This window comes from Drosophila santomea, chromosome 2R (genome assembly GCF_016746245.2).
Source record: "Drosophila santomea strain STO CAGO 1482 chromosome 2R, Prin_Dsan_1.1, whole genome shotgun sequence".
NCBI lineage: Eukaryota > Metazoa > Arthropoda > Insecta > Diptera > Drosophilidae > Drosophila > Drosophila santomea.
The window spans coordinates 20,513,945-20,534,934 of record NC_053017.2 but is presented as its reverse complement, the minus strand read 5'-3'; the positions used below and the strand labels follow the sequence as shown (position 1 = coordinate 20,534,934).

Here is a 20,990-nt window from a genome sequence, read left to right as displayed (position 1 = left end):
CAGTTACAAAGTGGCAGTCAAGTAGATGCGTAATGCGAGCAGGACACCAATGTCCTGCGGGGCTCCTTCGACAAGAGTTGACATTCAAATGAACATGTGTGTGCTGCTCCCTGGTGGTGGAGCACATTTCCACTCAGCTCCCCAGGGAGAAACTGTCGCATTTCGTGTAGCAGCAAATTGAATGAATATTTGCTGTTTGCCACAGGAAAACTACTCGCTCGGTCAAATGTTACGAAATTGTAAATTCATTAACGGCGTTTATGTAATAAATGGCGTAAATAGGTGATTTTTATTTGCTTTATTTAAAGACAGAGTCTTAGAAAGTTCTGACTGAAACAAAGCCGAGCATATCATATCCGAAAACTAGATGCAAAGAGGTTTAAGCACTATTGTGATTTTTAACTATATTCTTGAGCCTTCTCTCTATGCAACTGTCATCTGAGCTATCATCATCCGTATCTATGAATTCCCTAGACTTTGGTTTTTTGAGAGTGTCGAGTTCCTGTTCCTTGGCCGCAGCTCTTTTGCAGCTCTTCTTTTTTGCGGTGCCATCCTTGGATGCTTTATTGGCTTCCTGACCCTCATTCTGTTGATTTTTCCTGCCGCGCCCATTTCCCGTTGATTTCTTCGGAACTTCAGACAGTAAAGGTGCGCTAAAGATCTTCCTAGCGCGTTCCAGGACCTCCATTCGTTGCGCGTTCTGATTCTCGCGCAGGACTCGGTCCTCCTCCTCCCGTTGCCGAGCCTGCTGACGCAGTAGCTCCAAGTGGGCTTGGTATCGCTGGTTTTGCAGCCTAATGCGGTCTTCTGACGATGCAAGCGACTCGCGCACTTGATCTTGCTTAACAACCAAGTCGGTCATTAACTTTTGACATTCGTTGGCACACTTCGCAGACGCATGCACCGAGATTTTGGGGTGATTGAGATTTAAATGGTAAAAATAACTAGAAATGGGATATTTGGATTTCTCTAGTAACGATTAAATGAGCACCATTAGTTCATAAGCTTACTTATATGCCACCTTAAGCTCCTCCGCGATGCTCTTGAGTTCATCCAGTTGGGGGCGTGGAAGGGCCAACGCTTGATCAGCCTCCTTCTTAATCGTCAGGGCTAAGTTAAAGATCACAAATGGATCCTGGGGTACCAAGTGGCGGACTTTGAGCAGCCACATCTTGGCCTGTCGGGTACTACCCTCGTCATACAAGGCCTTGGCCAAGTAGTGCATGACGTCCACACAGTTTTTGGGAAGAAAGTCCTTTAGACATCGCTCATAGGTCTGTATGGCCAGCCTGTATTGGCCACGTTCGAGTGCTATGTGAGCCGAGTTCAGTATGGCGGGAAGACACTTATTCCCAGACTCAATAATCTGCATAAAAATGGCAGCACCAGCTGATAGGTTTTTGCAACTGCTTAGGACAGCTCCGATGCCATTGGCTGCCCACAGGTTCCTTGGATTGCAATCGAGGACCTGCAAGATGCCATATTAACTATTAGCAAATATTATCTTACACATATGTATCTTACCGTTCCAAAGAAGTGAAGGGCCTTCTCTTGCTGTTTGCGGGCCGCTCTGAAATTTCCTCCAGCCATCCAAGTCTGCAACTTTTTGAGACAGAAATTGCCCATCGCCATGGTGACATAGGTGTCCTTAAACTTAGATTGGCTAGCAAGGATCACGTTGTAGTTGAAGGTAGCATACTTGTCGAGGCTTAGCCTGTTGAAGCAGTCGCCCATATAGGTTCTAAAGTAGACCCAAAACATACATTACTTTATACCAAATAAATTACAATTAAGGACCAACCTGGCTGTCAGACTGAAGTTGTCCTCATTCAGGACATCCTTGAAATACTCAATGGCGTGGGCGAGCTCATTCTTCTGCATCGCCATCACTCCCAATCTCAAATAGCAGTCATAGTAGGTGGGATAGCCCTTGATAATGCCCTTGTAGTTCTCCTCGGCCAGGTCGAATCTATGCAGCTCCTCCAGAACTAGACCGCGATTGTAGTGCAGTGTGAGCAGATTAGTTGTCTTGTGATCGCCATTCGATGTTCTGCACTTGGAAAGGGCATCGTCGAGGGATTCGAGTGCCTGCGCTGGCATTTTGGCCATCAGTTGGCTGTTGGCCAGGTTGTTGAGCCACTCAATCGGTATGTGATGTCCCTGAACCGAGTAAATGGATATTGCCTTCTGGTAGGCATTGACGGTCTGGGGCCAAAGCCGCTTTTGCTCATATGCAAATGCCAGGCTCAACCAGCTGTTGAAATCCCGGCGATAGGACGCCACCACCTTCACCAGCATCTCAATGGCCTTTTCGATTTGTCCTGGGGATCTTTCCTCAAGATATATTTTGGCCAAAAGTCCCATTACCACGGGCTCGTCGGGTTCGTACTTGAGGAACGCCTCCAAACAAGCCTTGGCCCTATGGAGTTCGCCCTCATTCAGATACATTTGGGCCATTCCCACATAGGGCAGGACATATCCTTCAGGCGCGACTTTTACTGAAAGCACATAGTATTTCTTGGCCGATTCGAGTTGCCCTGTTGCATGGTAGCTCTTGGCTATCTGGAAGTAGTTCAGCGACTCCATCTGCTTGCTGTCGGTGGACCGAAGGGCATTTCCCGCCAGGCACCACACCATCTTATGGTTCCCATCCAAATAGTACAGGCTGGCGAGAATACTGAGCACATCTGGATTGTGCTTGTTTAGGTCAAAGGCTGCAGCCAGCAGTAGTTTGCCCTCCTGATAGGTCTGCTCCTCGCGTTGGTTCAGCTTTATTAGGGCCAAGCCAAGCATGGCGTTTTGACATTGAGCATTGTACTCCAAGGCCATTTGAAACGACATACGAGCTTTCTCCAATTCACCCATCATACGGAAACAGTGCCCAATGCCCACCCTCACATCCACTGGTCCTTGGGGCTGGATCATCAGGACACTCTTAAAGTAGCCCAGAGCTCCAATATAATCCTGGCGGTTATAGGCCAGGCACGCTCGTCCTATGAGAGCCAGAATGTTTCTGCGCTGCTTCCGGAGCACCCGGATGAACATGTCATCGGCATCCTGGGCTCTGCTGGATGAGAGCATCCAGAGGTAGCCTTTGGTCACCTGAAGGTGGGGATCCTCCCGTTGACCGAGGCTGTCCAGCTGATCGAAGTTGTTTATGGCCATGGCCTGATAGGCCGTGCGGCACTTGATCCTCTTGAAGGCATGGTTGGTATGGTGGGCAGCCAGCAGGGCATAGGCCTTGGCCAGGTCGTTGTCGTAGGAGCTATACGGAGTCGTGCATTTGGCAATGCCCTTCTCCAGGGTCCCTTTAAAATCGGCCCACTTACCAATGGAGTAGAAGTCCAGCTAATGTGAAATATCAATATATACATATTCCTATCGGCAAGTTAAGAAGTGAAAAACTCACCGCTTCCTGAATGTAAGTACTCAACAGTTTTTCCATTTTGCACCAGCTTTTGATTTGGATTGAATGTAACACTTGCTTTGCAATTAATCAAGAAACTCTATGTCTTTACTCAATGACAACCTAAGTGGCAGACCGAGAAATGGGTTGCTAACATAAGTAAAGTTGTCACATATTAACATAAAAGTGTTGGTTAAGATCAATCGTTCCATAAAATCAAAAAATACCAAATTCTATTCATTTATAACTTATATCATATCTGCTTTGGTATCAATGCTTTGTTAATAGTCTATGCAATGTCAATGCCAGGGTTACAATTGAAATCAATCGATGACGTAAATTACAATGATTGCCATCCACTTACGCTTTCAATTCGAGCGTAATTATTTCATGATTCCGCTGCGACTACGATTTGTTCAGCGCGATTATCGAAGCTTTTTACTCGAATTTTTTTCATTTTTTGCTTGTCACCAAAAGTGCCCCAAAACGCGCGGACTAACAATCAAGCTCTCATTACTGTCAGTCCGTCAGTTTGTCAGTTTGTCATTTTGCCAGATTGTCAGTTCCACCGCCTTCTTTTAGGCCAATTGTTGTCGTAGTGTAAAAATAAACAAACATTCCGTCGCACAATGGTAATCCATTCGATATGGCTCGCCCGGATTAGCTACCAAGTTCACATCCGCTTGCTGTGCTCAACTTGTTCTTAAGATCTCCGTATCTTTGGGTATAAAAACCTTGCTTCCCATAGAGAACAGCATCAGTCAACGCACCTCCAGTCTTTGAGCTCGTTCGTCGCCCACAAACCCAAAACAACAATCAACATGAAAGTAAGTGGAGCTGGTTTGGAGTATCTAAGCGATATCCTTCCCCTGAAGGCCCACCACCACTATCCTTTGATCCTGGCTAGCCCTTCTAATGTCATACCAATTATCTCCTGCAGTTCCTCGTCTGCTTGGCTCTCTTCATCGCCGCCGCCCAGGCTCATGTGGTGGCGCCCGCTGTGGCCACCTACTCCGCTGCTCCGGCCCTGACTTACGCCGCCGCCGCTCCAGTGACCACCTACTCCGCCGCCATTCCCCGCGCCTACTCCGCCTACGCCGCCCCCTCCGTGTATGCCGCCCCCTCGGTCTACGCCGCTCCCTCCGTCTACGCCGCCCCCTCCGTCTACTCCTCCTCCTATGTGGCCGCGCCCTCCGTGTACTCCGCCTACGCCGCCCCCGCCGTCGTCTCCACTCTGCTCAAGAAGTAAAGTGCTCAGATCGATCACATGATATGCCGTCAACTTTGTCAACGATATTGAAATATTTCCACTATGAAATAAAGCTGTGAATTCACGAAACAAACACATGACTCATACACATATCAATTTTATAAAGGGTAATGTATTATCGAGACTCGCACTCAAACACAGATGTCCTTTGAGCTAGTCCTTCTGCTCGGCACTGGCGAAGGCACAGGCACACCTGAAAGCCCCAAAGTGTTTAAGGTTAATTCGTTGGCATACATATTTTATTTAAACTCGGTGGCTGGCCCAGTTAGGAGCCAGTTAGGGCATGTGGTTCATGTTATGGCATCCGCCCGCCCGTTAATGTTATGCAAATGAATTACGAGTCGACTCGACTAGGATTGTGCCATGTTCAGGCACGTGGCTAACACACACACACACTCGCACACATATACATTGGAAGGCACATATAATCCCTGCAGGGACGTCCCATAAACAGGACCTTGAGCCAAGTCCTGGAGTTGAGCAGTGAGCACAAGCGCCGCAGCTAATTTATTGATTGCTCCGTAATGCACTTAGGCGCTGAAGGAGGAATCCCTATTTTTGGCAGGCGAGACTGCTGCCCGTTTTCGATACACTTCCGGCAGACGATTATGCGGAACAACAAAAGTTTTCCCTGCTACATTTCCGGCGAAAAAGTTTAGCTCTAGCCTAAATCACTTAGAGCCCAGTCGGAAAACAAGTGTTGGCATGTCGAAAAATCAGAAGCCTTTTCTCTCCCTGTGTTTGTGTGTGTGTGTGTGTTGCGGGGGAGGGGAAAAGTTTCGAAAGTTTTTGGCACAAGAGCAACAAGCAGCAGTCAAAAGTTGCGAAATCTAGATACCAATTCATCTACGGACTGTGTAACAAAGTCCTTGACTTTCAGCTGAAAGTTCTAAATAATTAATCAACAATTTACAACGTTTGGACCGGTAAATATTTAATTAACCATTTGCCAATGACATTTTGAAAAATGTACAAATACAGCTTCTTACCCCAGTGAGTGCTATCTCTCAACGATTGACTTGGCAAATAAATTATTTAGGAGTCAACAGACAATTAGGATTTGTTTTGCCAGTCGGTTGGGGGGAAAATGAAGGGGTATTCTGCATAAATAATCTATGGCAAGTATTGTCGGCAATTAAGTGACCAGGGTAAACGATTATTTGTACTACTGTTATGGAAAACAAACAAACAAATTGCCTGGAATCACACGGACATGAAAGAGGACGAATTTAATCCAGGATCTTTTGTGCATTGGCACTTCAGACGTCAGGCCCTTGATTGTGTCTCGGTGTTTTCTTTTTTTTCGCATTTTATTTTAGACAAGGACGTGACAATCCTGGCACAAGTCGCCATTGTCAATGGCATTTCCAGCACAGGGAACAAAAGGGAAACCAGAATCGCTTCCCCCGACCAGTTTCTCCCATTTTCCTGCCACTTGAGACGCAGCCAAATGCCCCAGGACGTGTTTGATATGCACTCCATCCTGGCATGGGCTTAATTACAATGGCAAGCACAACAATACAACAATATTTCGAGGAGCCCGCGAAATCTATGGCAAACAACTGTCCTGCAGATGCTGCAGATGAAGAGGGAAATGGAAACCGGATTATACGAGTACTTTCCAAAAGCGGCTTTCCCTTCCCGTTCGATTCGATTAAACCTGAAGCGCCCTTCAAAATCCCACTGAAATCGGTAATAGAAGTTCAAAAGGATGCAACTTAAAATTTTGCCATTTCAAAATCGCATACTAACTATCATTACCAACGAGAATGATTCATTCATTAATTTTTTCCTATTTTAAAACATTACCCTTTTTCCGCTTTTAAATAAGTAAGTAGTTGGAAAATATTCCTCTAAATGCGTATAAATTTCAAACTGATAACTCTTGCATATTGTTGGCCCAGCTTTAAATATGCATTGCATTTTAAATATGTTTTTGCTGCTTCAACTCCGCAGTCCTTCTGCTCAAATGAGCCAGAATTTCGTGATGAAGTCCCTGTAATGAAAACTCCTTCCTTTCCGCTCGGCTTTGCGTTTAAATTAATAAAACATTTAGCTAGCTTGAGTACACGCACACTTTCCTGAGCAAACAAACTAAAATTAACTAAAAATGTTGAGAGTGGCTGAAAGCTGCAGCAGAAACATTAAGCAAACAGCCAAAAAGTATGCTTCAACTTTGGGCATTACATAAATTCCACACACCCACACTCCCACATTTCCACTCCCACCCACGCACACACACAAAACCCACTACAAGTAAGGGCAACAAAAGCACATTAAGGCTTAGATAGCGTGGGAAAGGGGGAGGGGAAGTCCGGAAAAGAAGCTAACAAACAACCATAACATTTATCACGAACACTTAAGTAGACGCAAAAGGGGGAAAATTCAGGAAAACCGGGCAAAGTCAGGCCAAACTGACGCGCTGGTGGGCGGTTTGTTAAATCAATTTGATAAACTGTCAATAATGAGAAATAATTTAATGCGCAGCTTCCCAGTCAACCGGATGGCTTGGAGCTCGGAAAACAGATTTCCCACCTCCCCAACCCACCCATCATTGTCATAAGCAATTATGATGAACTTGAGCTGGATTTTCCCTCCTTCTCGCCAGATTTTCCCCCATTGCCTCGCTGGCTGTGTTCGCTATTAGCACTTGCTGAAGCTAAGACAAATTTTTGGTTACTTGGACAAGCGAAAGCCGAGATTTATCAAAGATATTACCGAGATGGACCAGTCACCAATAACGCAAAGTGTCAACAGAAGACAACAAAGCGAAGAAGGGCTGGGAAAACTGGGGAGGGGCACTGATATCGCAGAAGAGAAGATGAAAATGCCAAGGAAAAACGGGCAGGATAACCTTGGCAAGAACAATAGCAGCAGCACCGGGGAAAAAGTTCGCCTAACAAAGGGGAATGCCAATAACAACATATTTTACATACCGCAAATGTTTAGTAAGGTATTGGGCATGAAAAGGGTTTATATTACTACAAATATGAGTAGGAAACTAATGGAAAAATTAAAAAAAAAAGAATTTAAAAAGTTAAGATGGGTAAGTTGTTTAATGTCATCAGGTATAAAATTATTACATAATATTCAGCTTAAATCGTAGCCCTTCACTTATACTTTTTTCTCAGTGCTGGTTGTCTTCTTTGGTGTGGAGCTTGGGGCTCGAGGGGGCAGGGGGCTGCAGGAATCCTCTGACGACACTGGCGATGTCTGTGCGTGCGTGGCTTGAATCCTTTTGTGCGGGCTGTTGGAAACGACCTTCATAAAACAAACACGCCGATAATGAGTGAACAGTCGTTGGTTCTGCCTGTTCCTGGAAGGAGAGGGTCCTGTGAGGGTCCTCTCCTGCACCACATTTGGTGCCAGGCCACGGACTGGAGCTACCACCACTACCACATCCCCAATTCAACGGATTGCCGGGCTTCCTTTGTGAGTGCAACTAACTGGGCGATAATCGGCATTTGATTTGGTGCCGGCGAAAACTTTTCTTAAGAGTCTACCTCTATCCTAGGCCCTAGGTTTTCCCCCACATTTTCCGAATTTTCCGCATTTGCTCCCCCATTTGCGACAGCTGATTGTGAAGCCAACTCCAGCTCGGCTTTGGCCTGAGTTATGTGATAAAGGCTTTGTCGAGGCCTCCGGCAAATCGAATTCGGCCTGGCGAAATTTTAAGCCCGAGAATTCCGGAAGAGGCGGCCTTTGCCTTTGAACGGTAATGATGTGTGCTCCTCGTAAATGGGTTACGGATAATTGTTGCGGTTTTCGTTTTCGGTTTACGGTTTTCTGTCGGAGGTTTGAATGAGCACGGCTTACCGAAAAGGACTCCTGAACTTTGGACCGTTGAAGCTGGAAAATTCATTTTAAGCTAATAGCAGTTGTGATGGGTATAATCTAGCCTACTAAGCTAATAGCAGTTGTGATGGGTATAATCTAGCCTACTAAGTGAAACACTTATCGGGAAATGCGATTTAAAGAGTTCCAAAGTTTGTTTTACCCTTGCCGCTTTGGCCTTTGCTCAGCTTTAATTTAATAATGTTTCAGCATTTTCGAGATTCCCTTTGGACATTACCTTTGTTGAACTCTTTTTCTCTGTGCCCGAGCGGCATTAAGCCAGTTAAGGAGCGGAAGTCATGTTGGCTCCGGCCTGCCACGCCTGCCACGCCCACCTGCCAGTACGCCCAACGCTTTTCGCCCACCTGCTAAATTTGCATAAAAGATGCTTTTCACTTTTCCAGCCAAAGAAATGAAAACTCGGGCTGCAAATATCTCAGGATGGCTGGCTCCGCTTTTTGTTGCCTGCTTCGGTTGCCTGGCAGCCAAGGGAAATAAAATATTTTTTGGCAAAGGAGAGGAGGGTGTGGGGTAGACACGCGAATGGAAAAGGGAAATAGCAACACATGGAATTTTCCGTTTTTGTAGGGTTTCATTTTTTTGTTGTTTCCCTGTTGTCGTGTGGAATTAACTTAGCGGAAGCGGAAATGGAAAATGGAAATGAAAGCTGCTGCACAGAGGCATATGGCCAGTGTCAAGGCCCAAGAATGATGGCCGACAGCTGTTGTCCTTCTGTCCCTCTATCCTTTGTCCTTTGATATGAGTTTCCTTGCATTTCCCGGCTAATCAGCCACTGATAGCAGGGTGCTTTGCTGCGGCTCGGATGCCTCTTGAAATCGTCTGAAATGGGGCCTCAAGATTTGCCAGTAATTGCAGCAGTAAATGAGCAGCGCTGGCCGGGAAAATGAGTTTTCATTTGGAAATACAGCTCGGTTTTATTGTATCGCTCACTTAAGCAGCTGAGCATCAGCCAAGTCAAGGTGGCCACCACCATCATCAGATTGTTATGAGCTTGTTCTTCCTGGGACACTAAACGGAAATCACTTAACACTTATGTAGCTCCGTTTTTAGAGTTTATGTCCGTACCTCCTGGCTCTGTAAAGTTCTCACTGCCGGCCATTGCCATTGTCTATAAAAACTTTACTGTTTCGTTGAATAGTTATTCCAGCACTGGCTCCCATTCACTTTATTTCACTATCACCCAGCTCAACTGGGTGCTCCGAAACAGCTGTTTTGCTATCTTTATCCAGGCATTTATGTGGCTTTATCGCTAAGTGAATTGGCCATAGAAACCCAGACGGCAACTTGGTCAGTTTCGCCTGTCATGAATATGCAATTCCATGCAAGTAAGCCATGCTGATTCCCTGCAAGTGATTAGTTCTGCAATATTGATAGCCACGATGCTCAGCAAATATTTCAATCATTTCGCATATACGCGTAGTGAGTGTGTGGACTTGCAACCCGTATCTCAATTTCACTTTCAATTGCATGTGGCGATATAATTTCATTGAGTCATCTATTTATAGTGTCTCTTACCTCACCCACCTGGCCCCGCCCACTTCTCTACCGCCCCCGCCCCTCAATTCGGCAATTGCTACTGTTATTGAAGGCGTTGCTGTTTATCATTTGCCGCATTGCATGACTTCAGCTAGTATATCAATATCTGGCAAGCACCTTACTCCGATACTCCGGATACCCGAAGCCCATTCCAAATATTTGGCTGCCATCGACACGTCGAACTAAGGAAAGCCGGCAGAGCGGCTAATAAAACTTCCATTGGCCAAACTTCCATTTATGGCCAAAACAAACAAATATTATTGACAAAATTATTGCCGGCGCCCAAACAAAATGGAAAGCGGATAAAATGCTGTTTGTTTTGCTGCACATTCGTGACTTTTTAAGGGTTACAAGGCGACAGGCTTTGGGACACATCAACTGCAGTCCTAGCCTTGAATTCCCATGCCATCGATTTTGGCCAAAAAATGCCGCTTGCCGTATGAAATCCGCATCTGTGCAAATCCCCAAAATTTTTTTCGGCTTCCGTTGGCTTGACAGCAATATCCGCCGGATGTGACATTTGGTTTCCTGTTGCGGTGAATATCTATATCTAGGATATATAGGAGTTCTGGTATAACTACGCCAATTTGAGATTATAAGCAGTCTGGCTAAAACCCTATTTACTACACTTTATATTCAAAAGATAAGTAAGTAGTGTGGCAGGTTATTACACATTAGATGAAATGTGTGTCACTCCAGCGAGAAAGTGAAGAGCGCTGAGAACATGATGTCAAAGGCTCATTTCACTTATTATTAGCAATTTCGTAATTGTAATTCAGGAATCTCCTCCCTTGGGAATTTGTCCTCTTCAGCTCGCCAACAAGCTCTTGGGGCGAAATAAAACGAAGCATTTCACGATGCAGAAGTCATGTCAAAGGAGGGCTGAAGTGGGTTTCCATACGCGATGTAAGGAAAGCCACATAAATGTTTTCTTTCTCCAGCTCCTTCGCATTTCCCGCTACCGCTTCTTCAGCGTCCTTTTTCTTTTGCTTTTCAATGAATGATGAATGCCGGATATCTTTCAGTCTTCGTGCCTGAGTTTTCTTTGAGTGTGTGTGTGTGTTTGGGAGTCGTAATGAAATTAAATATTTAAGCTCGCAATGCCTGAATGGACGGGGCGGGGGGAAAAATGGAAATGCGTGGAAAAGCGGAAAAGTACTGCAAAAAGGACACAAAGCACATACATAACTTTGTGCCTTATGTTTCACAACATGCTGTGGTTTTGGCCCAACTGAATTGCATGACTGGGGATTAGGATTTGGATTAGGGATGCGCAGCACTTCAGACTCTCAGACTCTCCAAATGCAACTGCAACATTTGCAGCTGCCACTGCCGGATTAAGCCAACTACTGCGGCATTACGAAACGGTGCCAACGTCATCATAATCAACTTTATCCTGGACTTTTCTCTTTTTTTTTTTTATTCTCTACTTTTCCAAGTCCCTCGGAACGTGCTGACACCTCGCAAAAGTTGCCAACCGTCCTCTGTCGATTATTTGCTGTCAAATCAGAATTTATTTTGGCAAAGCATTCGATTTGGCAATTTTCACTAGACCATGCCAAGGTGTTCTGGTCTAAAGCACGTCTGGGAAACGTCAGTTGAGACGCGAAGAAAGTTACTCTTTGGCAACTTAAAAGTGTTTTATTGCAGCTATATAAGTTTTTTAGAGCTTAGTTTAAAAAGTACGAGAGCTTTGAGATCTAGTGCTTTGAAACACTGTCTTTATTGTATCTCAAAGAAATATCTACTGATTTTTATTACCCATATGATGAAATTCAAGCCAGTTTGTGTGCTACATATTTTTAAACAATGGCAAATGAAATGCTAATCCAATGAACCTTAAATTCTGTGAAATTACACGATGCCCAGTGCTACATAAATAGCAAACGCATTCAAGCGGCAATGCAACAATTTTTAATTACCATTTAGGCGCTCCAACGAGCATTACAGAAAGGCGAAAAAATAAAATAGATGGGAGAAATTGCTGGCAGCATTTTGGTCTCGACTTTTTCCACATTTCTTCCTTTTGCCAAGCGTTTAACAGAAATGAAAAAGCAAAAAATCGAAATCGAAGAAAAAAGGCAAATACGGCATACGGCGAAAAAGGACGATGAAGAACAACAAACGCCAGGGAAATTAAGCCAATGTCCTGCGGGGTCAGTTGCGTTTTGGATAAATGTAATTAACTTTCAGGATCGCGCGAGTTGAGTTGGGTAGTCCAACTTGAACAACGGAGACAGCTGGAGAAAATTGATAACAGATGCGAAAAGCCAGATTATTTGGTGTAAATGATGGGTTAATGTAGCTGCAGCATATTCGTGATCGAAAAGATTTACTCGCTGCTCGAAGACATACATCACTTTAAATAGTCCACGAACCACATCATTAGGACAGTCGCCTTGCAAATTAATTACAATCGAGGCGAGAGGTGAAAAAGTGGGAGGGAAAATCTGGGTGGCACGGCACACACCGCGTATCAATGGAGGGCAAACTGAGTGCCAAGAAAACCCGAAATTCGCAGGCAAAGTTCCCAGCGCTTCTGGCCAACAATGGAGCCCGGCTGTAATTACCTTCTCACACACAAACAGTGGTACACGGATAAAGACTTTCGCATACACACATAATTAACTCGATAATGAGGACAAAAGCCGTAGCCACCACACGTACAGTCAAAGCCAGACAACCCAACCCCAACCCCAACCGCAACCCCACCCCATCCAATCGCAATCCAAACCCAATCCCCAATCTCGCCCAAGTTGTCGCAAATGTATGTAATGGCGTGTCACAGTTGTTGTTCCTGCGGTTGGACAGGGGACAACGGGATGGGGGGTTAACGAACGGGCGGTGCACAGGAGGGTTAAGCATGGCGGGGAGGAACCCCCATACCAACTATAAGGTTTTGTTTGCCACGATAATGACTTCCGCTTTGACAGAGCCGGGGATGACAGAACCGGAATTTGTAATTGCTCCTAAGCGTTTGCATTCTCGATCTCAATTTCCAGCGCCTGCCTTTGATTTTGCTAGCCCAAAGGAAAAACTAGACCCCTTCTTCCCCACTTTCCCCCATTTTCCCCACAAATCCAGGAATGTGCTTGTGTGTTCTTCACTTCAAATTTATACGCATTTGACCCGAATGTCGTTGTGCCCAAGGAAAAGTCGCCCGAATGCGAAAAAAGGTGTGAAAAACTATGCAGGAAAATTGCAGCACATACGATTGGATTGGATAGTTGGTTGGTTGGGAAAACTACAAAGTGTTTGCTATGCTAATTCCTGAGGGGAGAAATCATATTTAGTAGTTGCAGCAATTGTCGAAAACAGCAGAAACTGGCAAATTAGAACATTTCTGATTCATTGGAATGCGAGCAACAGGTGCGTAACTATAAAAGTTTAATGTTTAAATTCTTAAAATATCTAAACCATATTTTGACACAAGTTGAACACAAGCATTTCAGCCATTTAATATTACTTTCTTTTCACTCAAAATCATAAATATTAAACACCATCCTTTGGGAAAGCCAGGAATATTTCATGATTAGGGGCAATTGAATTACACATTTGCATAGCCCAGTTAATTCCTCTGGAGATGGCCAAGATACAGAGTGGCGGCAATGGAAACCCCTAGCATTTATCGCAGTTTACATTCCAATTGCCATTTGCCAGTGGTGGCCAAAACGGGGTGGCCTACACCGCCCATTTGATTGCGGCAAAATGCTAATTAACGGAGCAATGCTCCAGTTTGGGGAAAAACTTTAACCCACTGACAAATGACTAGCAGTCTGGTCTGCGGCAAGCGGTTAAGGGGTTAAGGCGGGCTAAAGCCGCCATTTCTTTAAAGTTTTCAACCAACTCTTTAACGTGGCCTAAATATTAATGGGCGCATTACGTATACGCCACCGGTGGCCGCGATCCAAAGCTGGCCTGCCCAGGGAATCGTCGGTCTTAAATTCATATCAAAATATATATATACATTAAGTATTCTCTTGCACTGGATTTGGAGGGCTGCTTTGCTTTAATATTTATAGCAAAGTCCCTGGAGGACGAAATGGTTTTTGTGCGCTTTCTCTCTATTTGTGAAATTTAAGCACGGAAAAGGTTCGCATATTAAATGCCACTCGGTCTGAGCAGCGAGTTATCAGTCCGTCTGCCTTTGGGGAACTGGTTGTATGGCTCCATGGCTCTAAACTTGTTGGTTCCACTGGGAGATTCGGTTTTGTTTGGTAATTTGTGGAGTGCAGCTCTGCGTGGCAGAAACCAAACTGGGGGCCATTTCAATTGGCTGCGGATGGACTTAATAAAAGGTTGTGGGTGGCAGCTAAGGTGGCTCATTCTTCTCGATAAATGCGGCATTCGGCATAGACAGTTAACTGTGCTCGAGCTAGCCAGTTAAAATAGGTAATATCATAAAGAAGTTCTAAACTGTAGTACACACAGCACTTTTAAAATAATCATAAAGCAAAGCATTACTTTCAATTATAAAACCACTCGAAAATACGTTACAGGTACTACGTTTAACTACTCAATGTTTCAATGCTTATTTTATAGTTCGTTCAAATTGCCAATGCCAAAGTCCTTGGGTGCAAATTAATTACATCCTTTACCAGGTTCTCTCCGTCCTTGTCGCCCCTCCTTATGTGTGTGTGTGTTTGTGTCAGCACTCGATAAAGGCATTGATCACACAGCCACCTATATAGCTCATCCGCCCCGTAAGCCCGCCCGCCTTTGCATTTGGCTCGATTGCAATTACGTCGCGTGGAAAGGGGTGAGGGGAAGGGGCTTTAATATTTCATAGTAGCTACGCATAAGTGACACTTGTCAAAACACATTTCCCACACCTCCTCCCACCCGCTTTTCCTTTTGGCCAGAGGCAAAAAAGCATATTTCAAGTGCGGCACTTCATGTGCGTCAAACAGAATGTCGGAGCGGAACAGCATGTGCATGTGTGAGGGAGAAAGCAGTGCAGTGCACACACACACACTCACGTACACACACACACACACACAAAGCGAACCGAACAGTGAACAGAACTGAAAAAGTGCTCAAGTCGAAAGCCCTCGAGTTGTTTTGCAACATTTGAACACGTCAAGTTTTTAAGGTCAACATGTCGCTGGCAGGCAGGCCAGACATTAGACATCAGACATGGCTAACACGCCGCGGGTGCTAAAGGGGGAGGGGGAGGGACGGGAAAAGGGTTAAGCCAAAGGTGGCGAACGGGAAATATCGGTTGGTCCAACGTGCGGGATGTCATTTGCATCCCCAGCGATTGTCAAAGGACCAGACCTTTTTTCATTTCCCCCTTGGAGTCCTTTGGCTTACAAAGTTTCTTACTTTGTTTAAGTAAAGTGATCCCAAATCACCCACTAACGATTAATATTATTGCTTGCGTGAGGTCAGAAGTAAATTCAATTTTATTGAACATTTATTTCATATAATATGTATATAATATACTAAATACTTCCATGAGAGCCAACCAATTTTGCGGCTTGCCAAAAGAAAAGCAGTCCAAATCCCACATAAGAACTGCTGCCTTCATTGATATCCCCAAAGTCCACCTACACTTTTCGGTCCAAGAAACCGTAGGAAAATGCCCTCCCCCAACGTTTATTGTTACTTAGCTTTGGGCCAGATCCAAAGCTGGTCCTCAGCTCTTCGGATGCCTTGTTTACCCTTTGGATGTTCACGGCTTTATATGCGAAGACGTATGTGAAAACCTATACGGATGTACTGTGGTATGGTGTGTTGTGGTGTGGTGCGGTGTGTGAGTTTCGGTCTTGTTGGAAAACACTTTTTCACAAAATTTTCTCAAAAAGAATGTTAGACAAACCGCTTTGTTGGCAACAATTTGGGTTAAAACTTAAGTGTTTTGCTTCGAGTTGAAGCACAGCCACTCCCCGCTGCCACAGCCCCCTTAAATTCTTTGGCATTGCAGTGCTTTTGGCCTGGCTTAAAATGAAACCCACAAGAAAAGGCGAGCGAGATGGCAAGAAGGGCAACTAGGAAAAACCAACAAAGTCGAGGGAGACGTGGAAATGCTCTTGTGCTTTTCCCTTTCATGCATTCCAAGGCAAGAAGCAGAGAATAAGGACGCCACAAGGAGGAGGTAAATTGTCCTTTTAACTTCTTTCGCAGCTGCTGCTGCTCCATATAAATTTCGTTAAAATTCAGCACTGCACTTTCGCTTTTTCCCCCAAAAAAAAAAAAACGCCCCAGCAGACAATGAGCAGAAAGTATCTCGACGAGCTCCCGAAGAGGCTTCCTCATTAGAGCAACTGAAGACAATTAACAGTCATTACCGAAATGAAAAGTGCAGAGATGCAGTTGGGATTGCTGACGTTGAGCTAGCTACCCATACAATTCGAGTTTACCAATTTGAATGTATAAATGTGTTTCACATAAATAAAAAAGGAGAAATTTGTGGTGCTTAAACGGTTGTGTGGAACTCGAGCCAATGCGTTGCATTGGGCTAATTTGATTGAAACTTTTCGGATCAAGTTTGTGTGGGGAGTCTTACATTTGCCGCACATTTGAGGCCACATCAAAGGAAAAGTTGATGCAAATATATGCCCCGGACTGAAACCAAAACCAAGACCAAAACCCAGACCCACGCTCAGAGCCAGACCAAACCAACTTGAAGCCCGACCAATCCATTCAAATGTAAGCAAAGTGAAGGCGGGAGCTGGAGATGAAGTCGGAGTCGCAGATAAATTTGTTTGTTCACATTTTGGGGCTGCATTATTGGATATCTCAGCTCGAACTTAACTAATTTTAAAGTTTTCCAAATGAGAGATCTCTCTGTGTGTGCGGCAAGTTCTGCTAAAGTTTTCCCCAGCTCGTGGAATTAGTTGCAATTTTCAGCATCTGGGGGAAAATTTTACATATACTCGTACTCGGGCACAGAAATCTGTCGTTTTGCGAAGGGAGCAGGAAATTGTCTACAGCTGCTTGTGGTTCAGTCTCATCAACGTCATCTTTAAAGTTGTGCTGGAATTCAGCGAGTTCAGGGATCACGACTAGGAAAACAATTTGCGAGCCATTTGTAATTGAAGTAATTGTTATTTGCCCAGCATTTACAAAATTGTTTGCAAATTTTGAATTTGATATTTTATCATACATTGGCTAAAATAAATAAATATTTGAAATTAATATTGAGTAATGTAAGCTGTAAGGAATGTATTTTAATAGCAAGGTCTTAGTGGTTTCATCGCCTAGAGCAGCCAGCAAAAACATTCTTTGAAACGAGTTGCCAGTCATAGTTTACCATCCCGAGGGCATTAGACCATAAAGTGTGTACAATAAAACTAAAGAGTAATATAAGGGGAAAATTACAAAAGAGCTTACCAAGTTCTTTGACACAGAAGAGCGGCTACCTCTTTAACTCACACGTATGTACATATGTAACATATACTTTTTGCTTTATGGCAGGAAAAACTTTATCACCGTTTCTTTTGCACTTCGTGCGGCTTCTTTCGGATCTGTTACACATGCTGCCGGGAATATTGCCAGTTAACCAAGTTAACAAATCCACCCCAAAGGTTCAGTTCCTTTTGTTGGCCACCGCTCCGCTTGCCGCATGTTGTTGATTACACTTTGGACGGTCATAAATTTGTATCAGCGCGCTGTGGAAACCCATACCGCCAGTTGGGAAGCTGCACAAAAAGAAAAGTTTGCAGGGGGGAAAAGTTTTTATTTTACCTCGGCGAGCTCAAGTGAAACTTGAGTGCAGTGTGGATGGTAGGGGGATGGGACAAGAAAAGAACTCAATTCGTGGTTGAATTTTCATTAACTGCTTGTTTTTCGAATCGAAATCTGAGCCATTCGGGTGTCCCCCAAAACGCAATTGAAAAGATACAGAGTGGTAGAAAATAGATTCATATTGTACGGTAAGTAGGTGGGAAATATCTAGTCGGAATCGTCCTGTTCGTCCTGCTTGTCCTGCTTATATGCATCCGGGTTACCTTTCTTCATTAACTTCTGAGTGTTGTAATTGAGCGTTAGATCCCGTGTACGGCTCACCATGGCCAGCAGTTCCAGTAGCAAACTTTCGGAATTTCGCGTGTACTGCTCCAGTTCCTTTTCCGTTTCCAGTTCCCGGAAATTGCGAGCGTAGTCCTCTAGATACTCTACCAAAAGTCCATGCTGCTCAGCCACTTCTCGAAACTCCACGGGCATGTTGATGGTGGGGTTGAAGTTCATGTGAAAACTGATGTTCGGTTGGGTGCAGCAGCTTGCCTCCTCGGAGGATATGGTTATATGCGGATTCTCCTCATCCTCCTGCTCTTCGTCGACCTCCTCGTCGCCCAGCATTTCTGGCTCGGATTCGTCTTCGAGATCTGGCGACTTCCCCCCATCCCCACTTGCGGACTGCAAGATATCTTCTTCCTTGGCTATGAGCTCCTTAACCCTGTCTGCGTAACGCAGCGTGTTGAGCGTGTGCTCCACGCAGCTCATGGATGGCGATATCATGGCAATCATGCAGGTCTTGTTCTTCTTGCCGCCGACGAAGGAGTCGCGCAGCACTTGGGTCAACTTGGAGCCACGGAAGGGCAGGTGGCTCGACTGCCGGCTGAGCGCTCGAATGCACTCCTTGAGGGCCAGCAGGGATTTGTTGATCTCGGCACCCTCAATGCGAGTTTGGCGATCGGCGGATTGCGTATCCGCCCCACGTTCATTGCCCGCCAAGTCCACAAAGGAGCACTTGCCGTAGGGGCCCCAGGAGTCGGGCATGTGCAGTGCTATTTGGAAGACGGCATGGGAACGCGATGACTTGGCATTCGCGGAGGTCTGGCCGGAGGTGCGCTCCTTGCTGCCGTGCTCAATCAGTCGCAGGACATCCTCCACTTTGGTCACCGGCATCTCCGTTAGGCCCACCACCACCACCTGCTGTCTGCCATCCTCCAGGACGCGCAGCAGCGGCTTGTTGGGCAGCAAGAGATCGAACACCTTGGTGCCATAGATCTCGAAGAAGCTGCACGTAATCTTGGCACCCATCTCCTGGTACACCGGCCGGGATACCTCCTCGAAGACATCGCGAGCTGCCATGGCATAGATGCCGGTGCCGCAATCCTGTATCTTTCCGAAGAACTCGCCGCCCATGGTGTGCGTTTTGCCGCTGCCAGTTTGTCCGTAAGCAAAACACGTGGCATTGCCGCCCTCGAACATGGTTCTGATCAGGGGACGAGCAGTGTGATCGTAGACCAGCGCATTGGAGCACTCTTCGTCGAAGGTGTAGTCGAAACGGAACTTGTGGTGCTCCAGGAACTTGGTGAGATCCACCTTGAGGCGCATCTCGTGAACGATCAGGGTGTCGGCACTGGGCACTGAGATGATGTCCAGGTTCTTGGTGTTCTCCTCCCGCCGGCTCATCGGTCGTTTTCGCACACACACCGTAATTTGCTGAACAGTAGCACCATTGGGATCCAGGCATCGCAGTGGGGAAAAGTTCAAGGTTGAGCGGTATTGGCGCAGCATCAGCGACACCTCCCAGTTGGGATTGCCCGGATCCTTGCGACGCATGGCATCCTTCTCCTGCAGCTGCTCCACCTGGCGCGCCCTGCGCTTCTCCCGCTCCTCCTTCATGCGATTCACCTCCCTCACGACACTGGAACAGCGTTGGCTGCTAATGCTGTTGCTGCCCTTGTGGCCACCCTGCGTCTTGCTGCGACCTTGGGCGGGGCTGGCATCCCGGGTCGGCCTACAGGTGGCCACCCGAGGGGTGTGCGATCTGGCCTGCTCACGATTTCCCGCAAAAGCAGGATCCGTCTTTCTTGTGGCAATTTTACTGCGACAGTCTGGCACTCGTATGCGTTCTGTATACGGATTTCCAGTGTGGGACTTGCGTTGGGACATAGGTGCTCCGGGCGGACTCAGGGCCCTCGGCTTTGGCAGCATGGAGTTCGGTGGCTTGGCTGGCGGCGATTGATTCTCCGCGAATATGTGACGATTGATGCCAATCAGCGTGCTCAGTGGCACCTCCTTACCCTTGACCACTGTGCCCTCGGTCCACTCGCCCGTTATGGAATCGTGCTCCAGATTCTTGGCAGTGCACACAACCGGATGCACTCGACCGTCACTCCGCTGGAAGAACAGCTGCTCGCCGATCTGAATGCGATCCATATTTGTATTTTTTATAATTTTCGGCTTAAATATAGTTTTCTTGATTTGCAATCCACAAACGAATGATGATACAATCTTTTATCGACCAGATGTTGCCTCTGTAATTTACTGTCGAGTGTGAGTTTGTTGAGCTACTAAAAATCTTTTGAAATTTAAGATCGAACCCCTAACGCCCAGCCTACTTTTCGTTTTGTTATACAAATTTTATAATGATTTTTGCATAGTTCCTTTCAAAATGTACAAAACAACTCCGTGCGAGGTGGACTACTGGATTTTCTGGTTGACTCAAAGTTCAAGGGTACTCAAAAATTAAAAGGCCTTCTTAAAGTACAACTACATACGTAGGTCGCTTTTGAAACCTTTTGCTTCCGCTCTCAGAACAATTTGGGGTGTTGGCTCGTAAATTCCTTGGGTTAGCAGCTTCTTTTGATATATGGCTCTTGGCTCGTTACGGGTTAGTACTTTTCAAATTAGATTTGGGCTCCCTACCTTTCTCACCCCCCTTCTGTGTGTGTGTGTGTGTGTGTGTCATAAAGCGAAGGCAGGACCTTTTCGTATTTACACAAGCGTGCACATTCCACAAATAAATAGCTCTCGTTCTGTTGTCTAGACATGTGATTGGAGGACAATTAAAATACATCTGCTGCGAGGCAAACCCTTCGAGGGATCAAAGAACGTGCTGTTCCCAGTCGGTCAGGTGTAAAAACTAATTTACGGCAATGCCAGTCGAGCAGCCAGCTGCCCCAAAAACCGCAATCGCAACCCCAAGGTGAATGGCTGTTCAGATGCGGGGACACTCTGCCAACTGCGACT

At 45.7% G+C, this 20,990-nt stretch overlaps 4 protein-coding genes across 4 annotated transcripts; 1 reads left to right on the top strand and 3 right to left on the bottom strand.

The window, feature by feature from the left end:
* Positions 1-325: 325 nt before the first annotated feature.
* LOC120446654 (RNA polymerase-associated protein CTR9 homolog) lies at positions 326-3,789 on the bottom strand. Its single transcript, XM_039627725.1, has 6 exons — positions 3,771-3,789; positions 3,410-3,529; positions 1,802-3,348; positions 1,525-1,741; positions 1,011-1,468; positions 326-944 (listed from the first exon to the last, which is right to left on the bottom strand). Exons 2-6 carry the CDS (start codon positions 3,443-3,445, stop codon positions 380-382), a joined length of 2,823 nt encoding a protein of 940 aa, XP_039483659.1. The 5' UTR covers positions 3,446-3,529; positions 3,771-3,789; the 3' UTR covers positions 326-379.
* Positions 3,790-3,896: 107 nt separating this feature from the next.
* On the top strand, positions 3,897-4,749 carry LOC120446655 (cuticle protein 16.5). The gene is made up of 2 exons (XM_039627727.2): positions 3,897-4,233; positions 4,347-4,749. Exons 1-2 carry the CDS (start codon positions 4,228-4,230, stop codon positions 4,653-4,655), a joined length of 315 nt encoding a protein of 104 aa, XP_039483661.1. The 5' UTR covers positions 3,897-4,227; the 3' UTR covers positions 4,656-4,749.
* Positions 4,750-7,787: 3,038 nt separating this feature from the next.
* Positions 7,788-9,678, bottom strand: LOC120445482. Its single transcript, XM_039625929.1, has 3 exons — positions 9,597-9,678; positions 9,462-9,539; positions 7,788-9,402 (listed from the first exon to the last, which is right to left on the bottom strand). The coding sequence occupies exons 1-3, from the start codon at positions 9,634-9,636 to the stop codon at positions 9,293-9,295; spliced, it is 228 nt and encodes a 75-aa protein (XP_039481863.1). The 5' UTR covers positions 9,637-9,678; the 3' UTR covers positions 7,788-9,292.
* An 8,049-nt stretch (positions 9,679-17,727) lies between these two features.
* Positions 17,728-20,444, bottom strand: LOC120446386 (kinesin-like protein Klp59C). The gene has a single exon (XM_039627322.2). The coding sequence runs from the start codon at positions 20,175-20,177 to the stop codon at positions 17,964-17,966; it is 2,214 nt and encodes a 737-aa protein (XP_039483256.1). The 5' UTR covers positions 20,178-20,444; the 3' UTR covers positions 17,728-17,963.
* Positions 20,445-20,990: the final 546 nt, after the last annotated feature.

Excerpts from the sequence above, each read along its gene's own strand:
- LOC120446386 (XM_039627322.2), bottom strand. The coding sequence starts at position 20,177 with ATGGATCGCATTCAGATCGGCGAGCAGCTGTTCTTCCAGCGGAGTGAC.
- LOC120445482 (XM_039625929.1), bottom strand. The coding sequence starts at position 9,636 with ATGGCAATGGCCGGCAGTGAGAACTTTACAGAGCCAGGAG. Across the intron at positions 9,540-9,596 it reads GAACTTTACAGAGCCAGGAG|TGTCCCAGGAAGAACAAGCT; the intron begins GTACGGACATAA and ends ATTTCCGTTTAG. Across the intron at positions 9,403-9,461 it reads GCTGATGCTCAGCTGCTTAA|CGCTGCTCATTTACTGCTGC; the intron begins GTGAGCGATACA and ends TTTCCCGGCCAG.
- LOC120446654 (XM_039627725.1), bottom strand. The coding sequence starts at position 3,445 with ATGGAAAAACTGTTGAGTACTTACATTCAGGAAGCG. Across the intron at positions 1,742-1,801 it reads AACTTCAGTCTGACAGCCAG|AACCTATATGGGCGACTGCT; the intron begins GTTGGTCCTTAA and ends GGTCTACTTTAG. Across the intron at positions 1,469-1,524 it reads CCCTTCACTTCTTTGGAACG|GTCCTCGATTGCAATCCAAG; the intron begins GTAAGATACATA and ends GGCATCTTGCAG.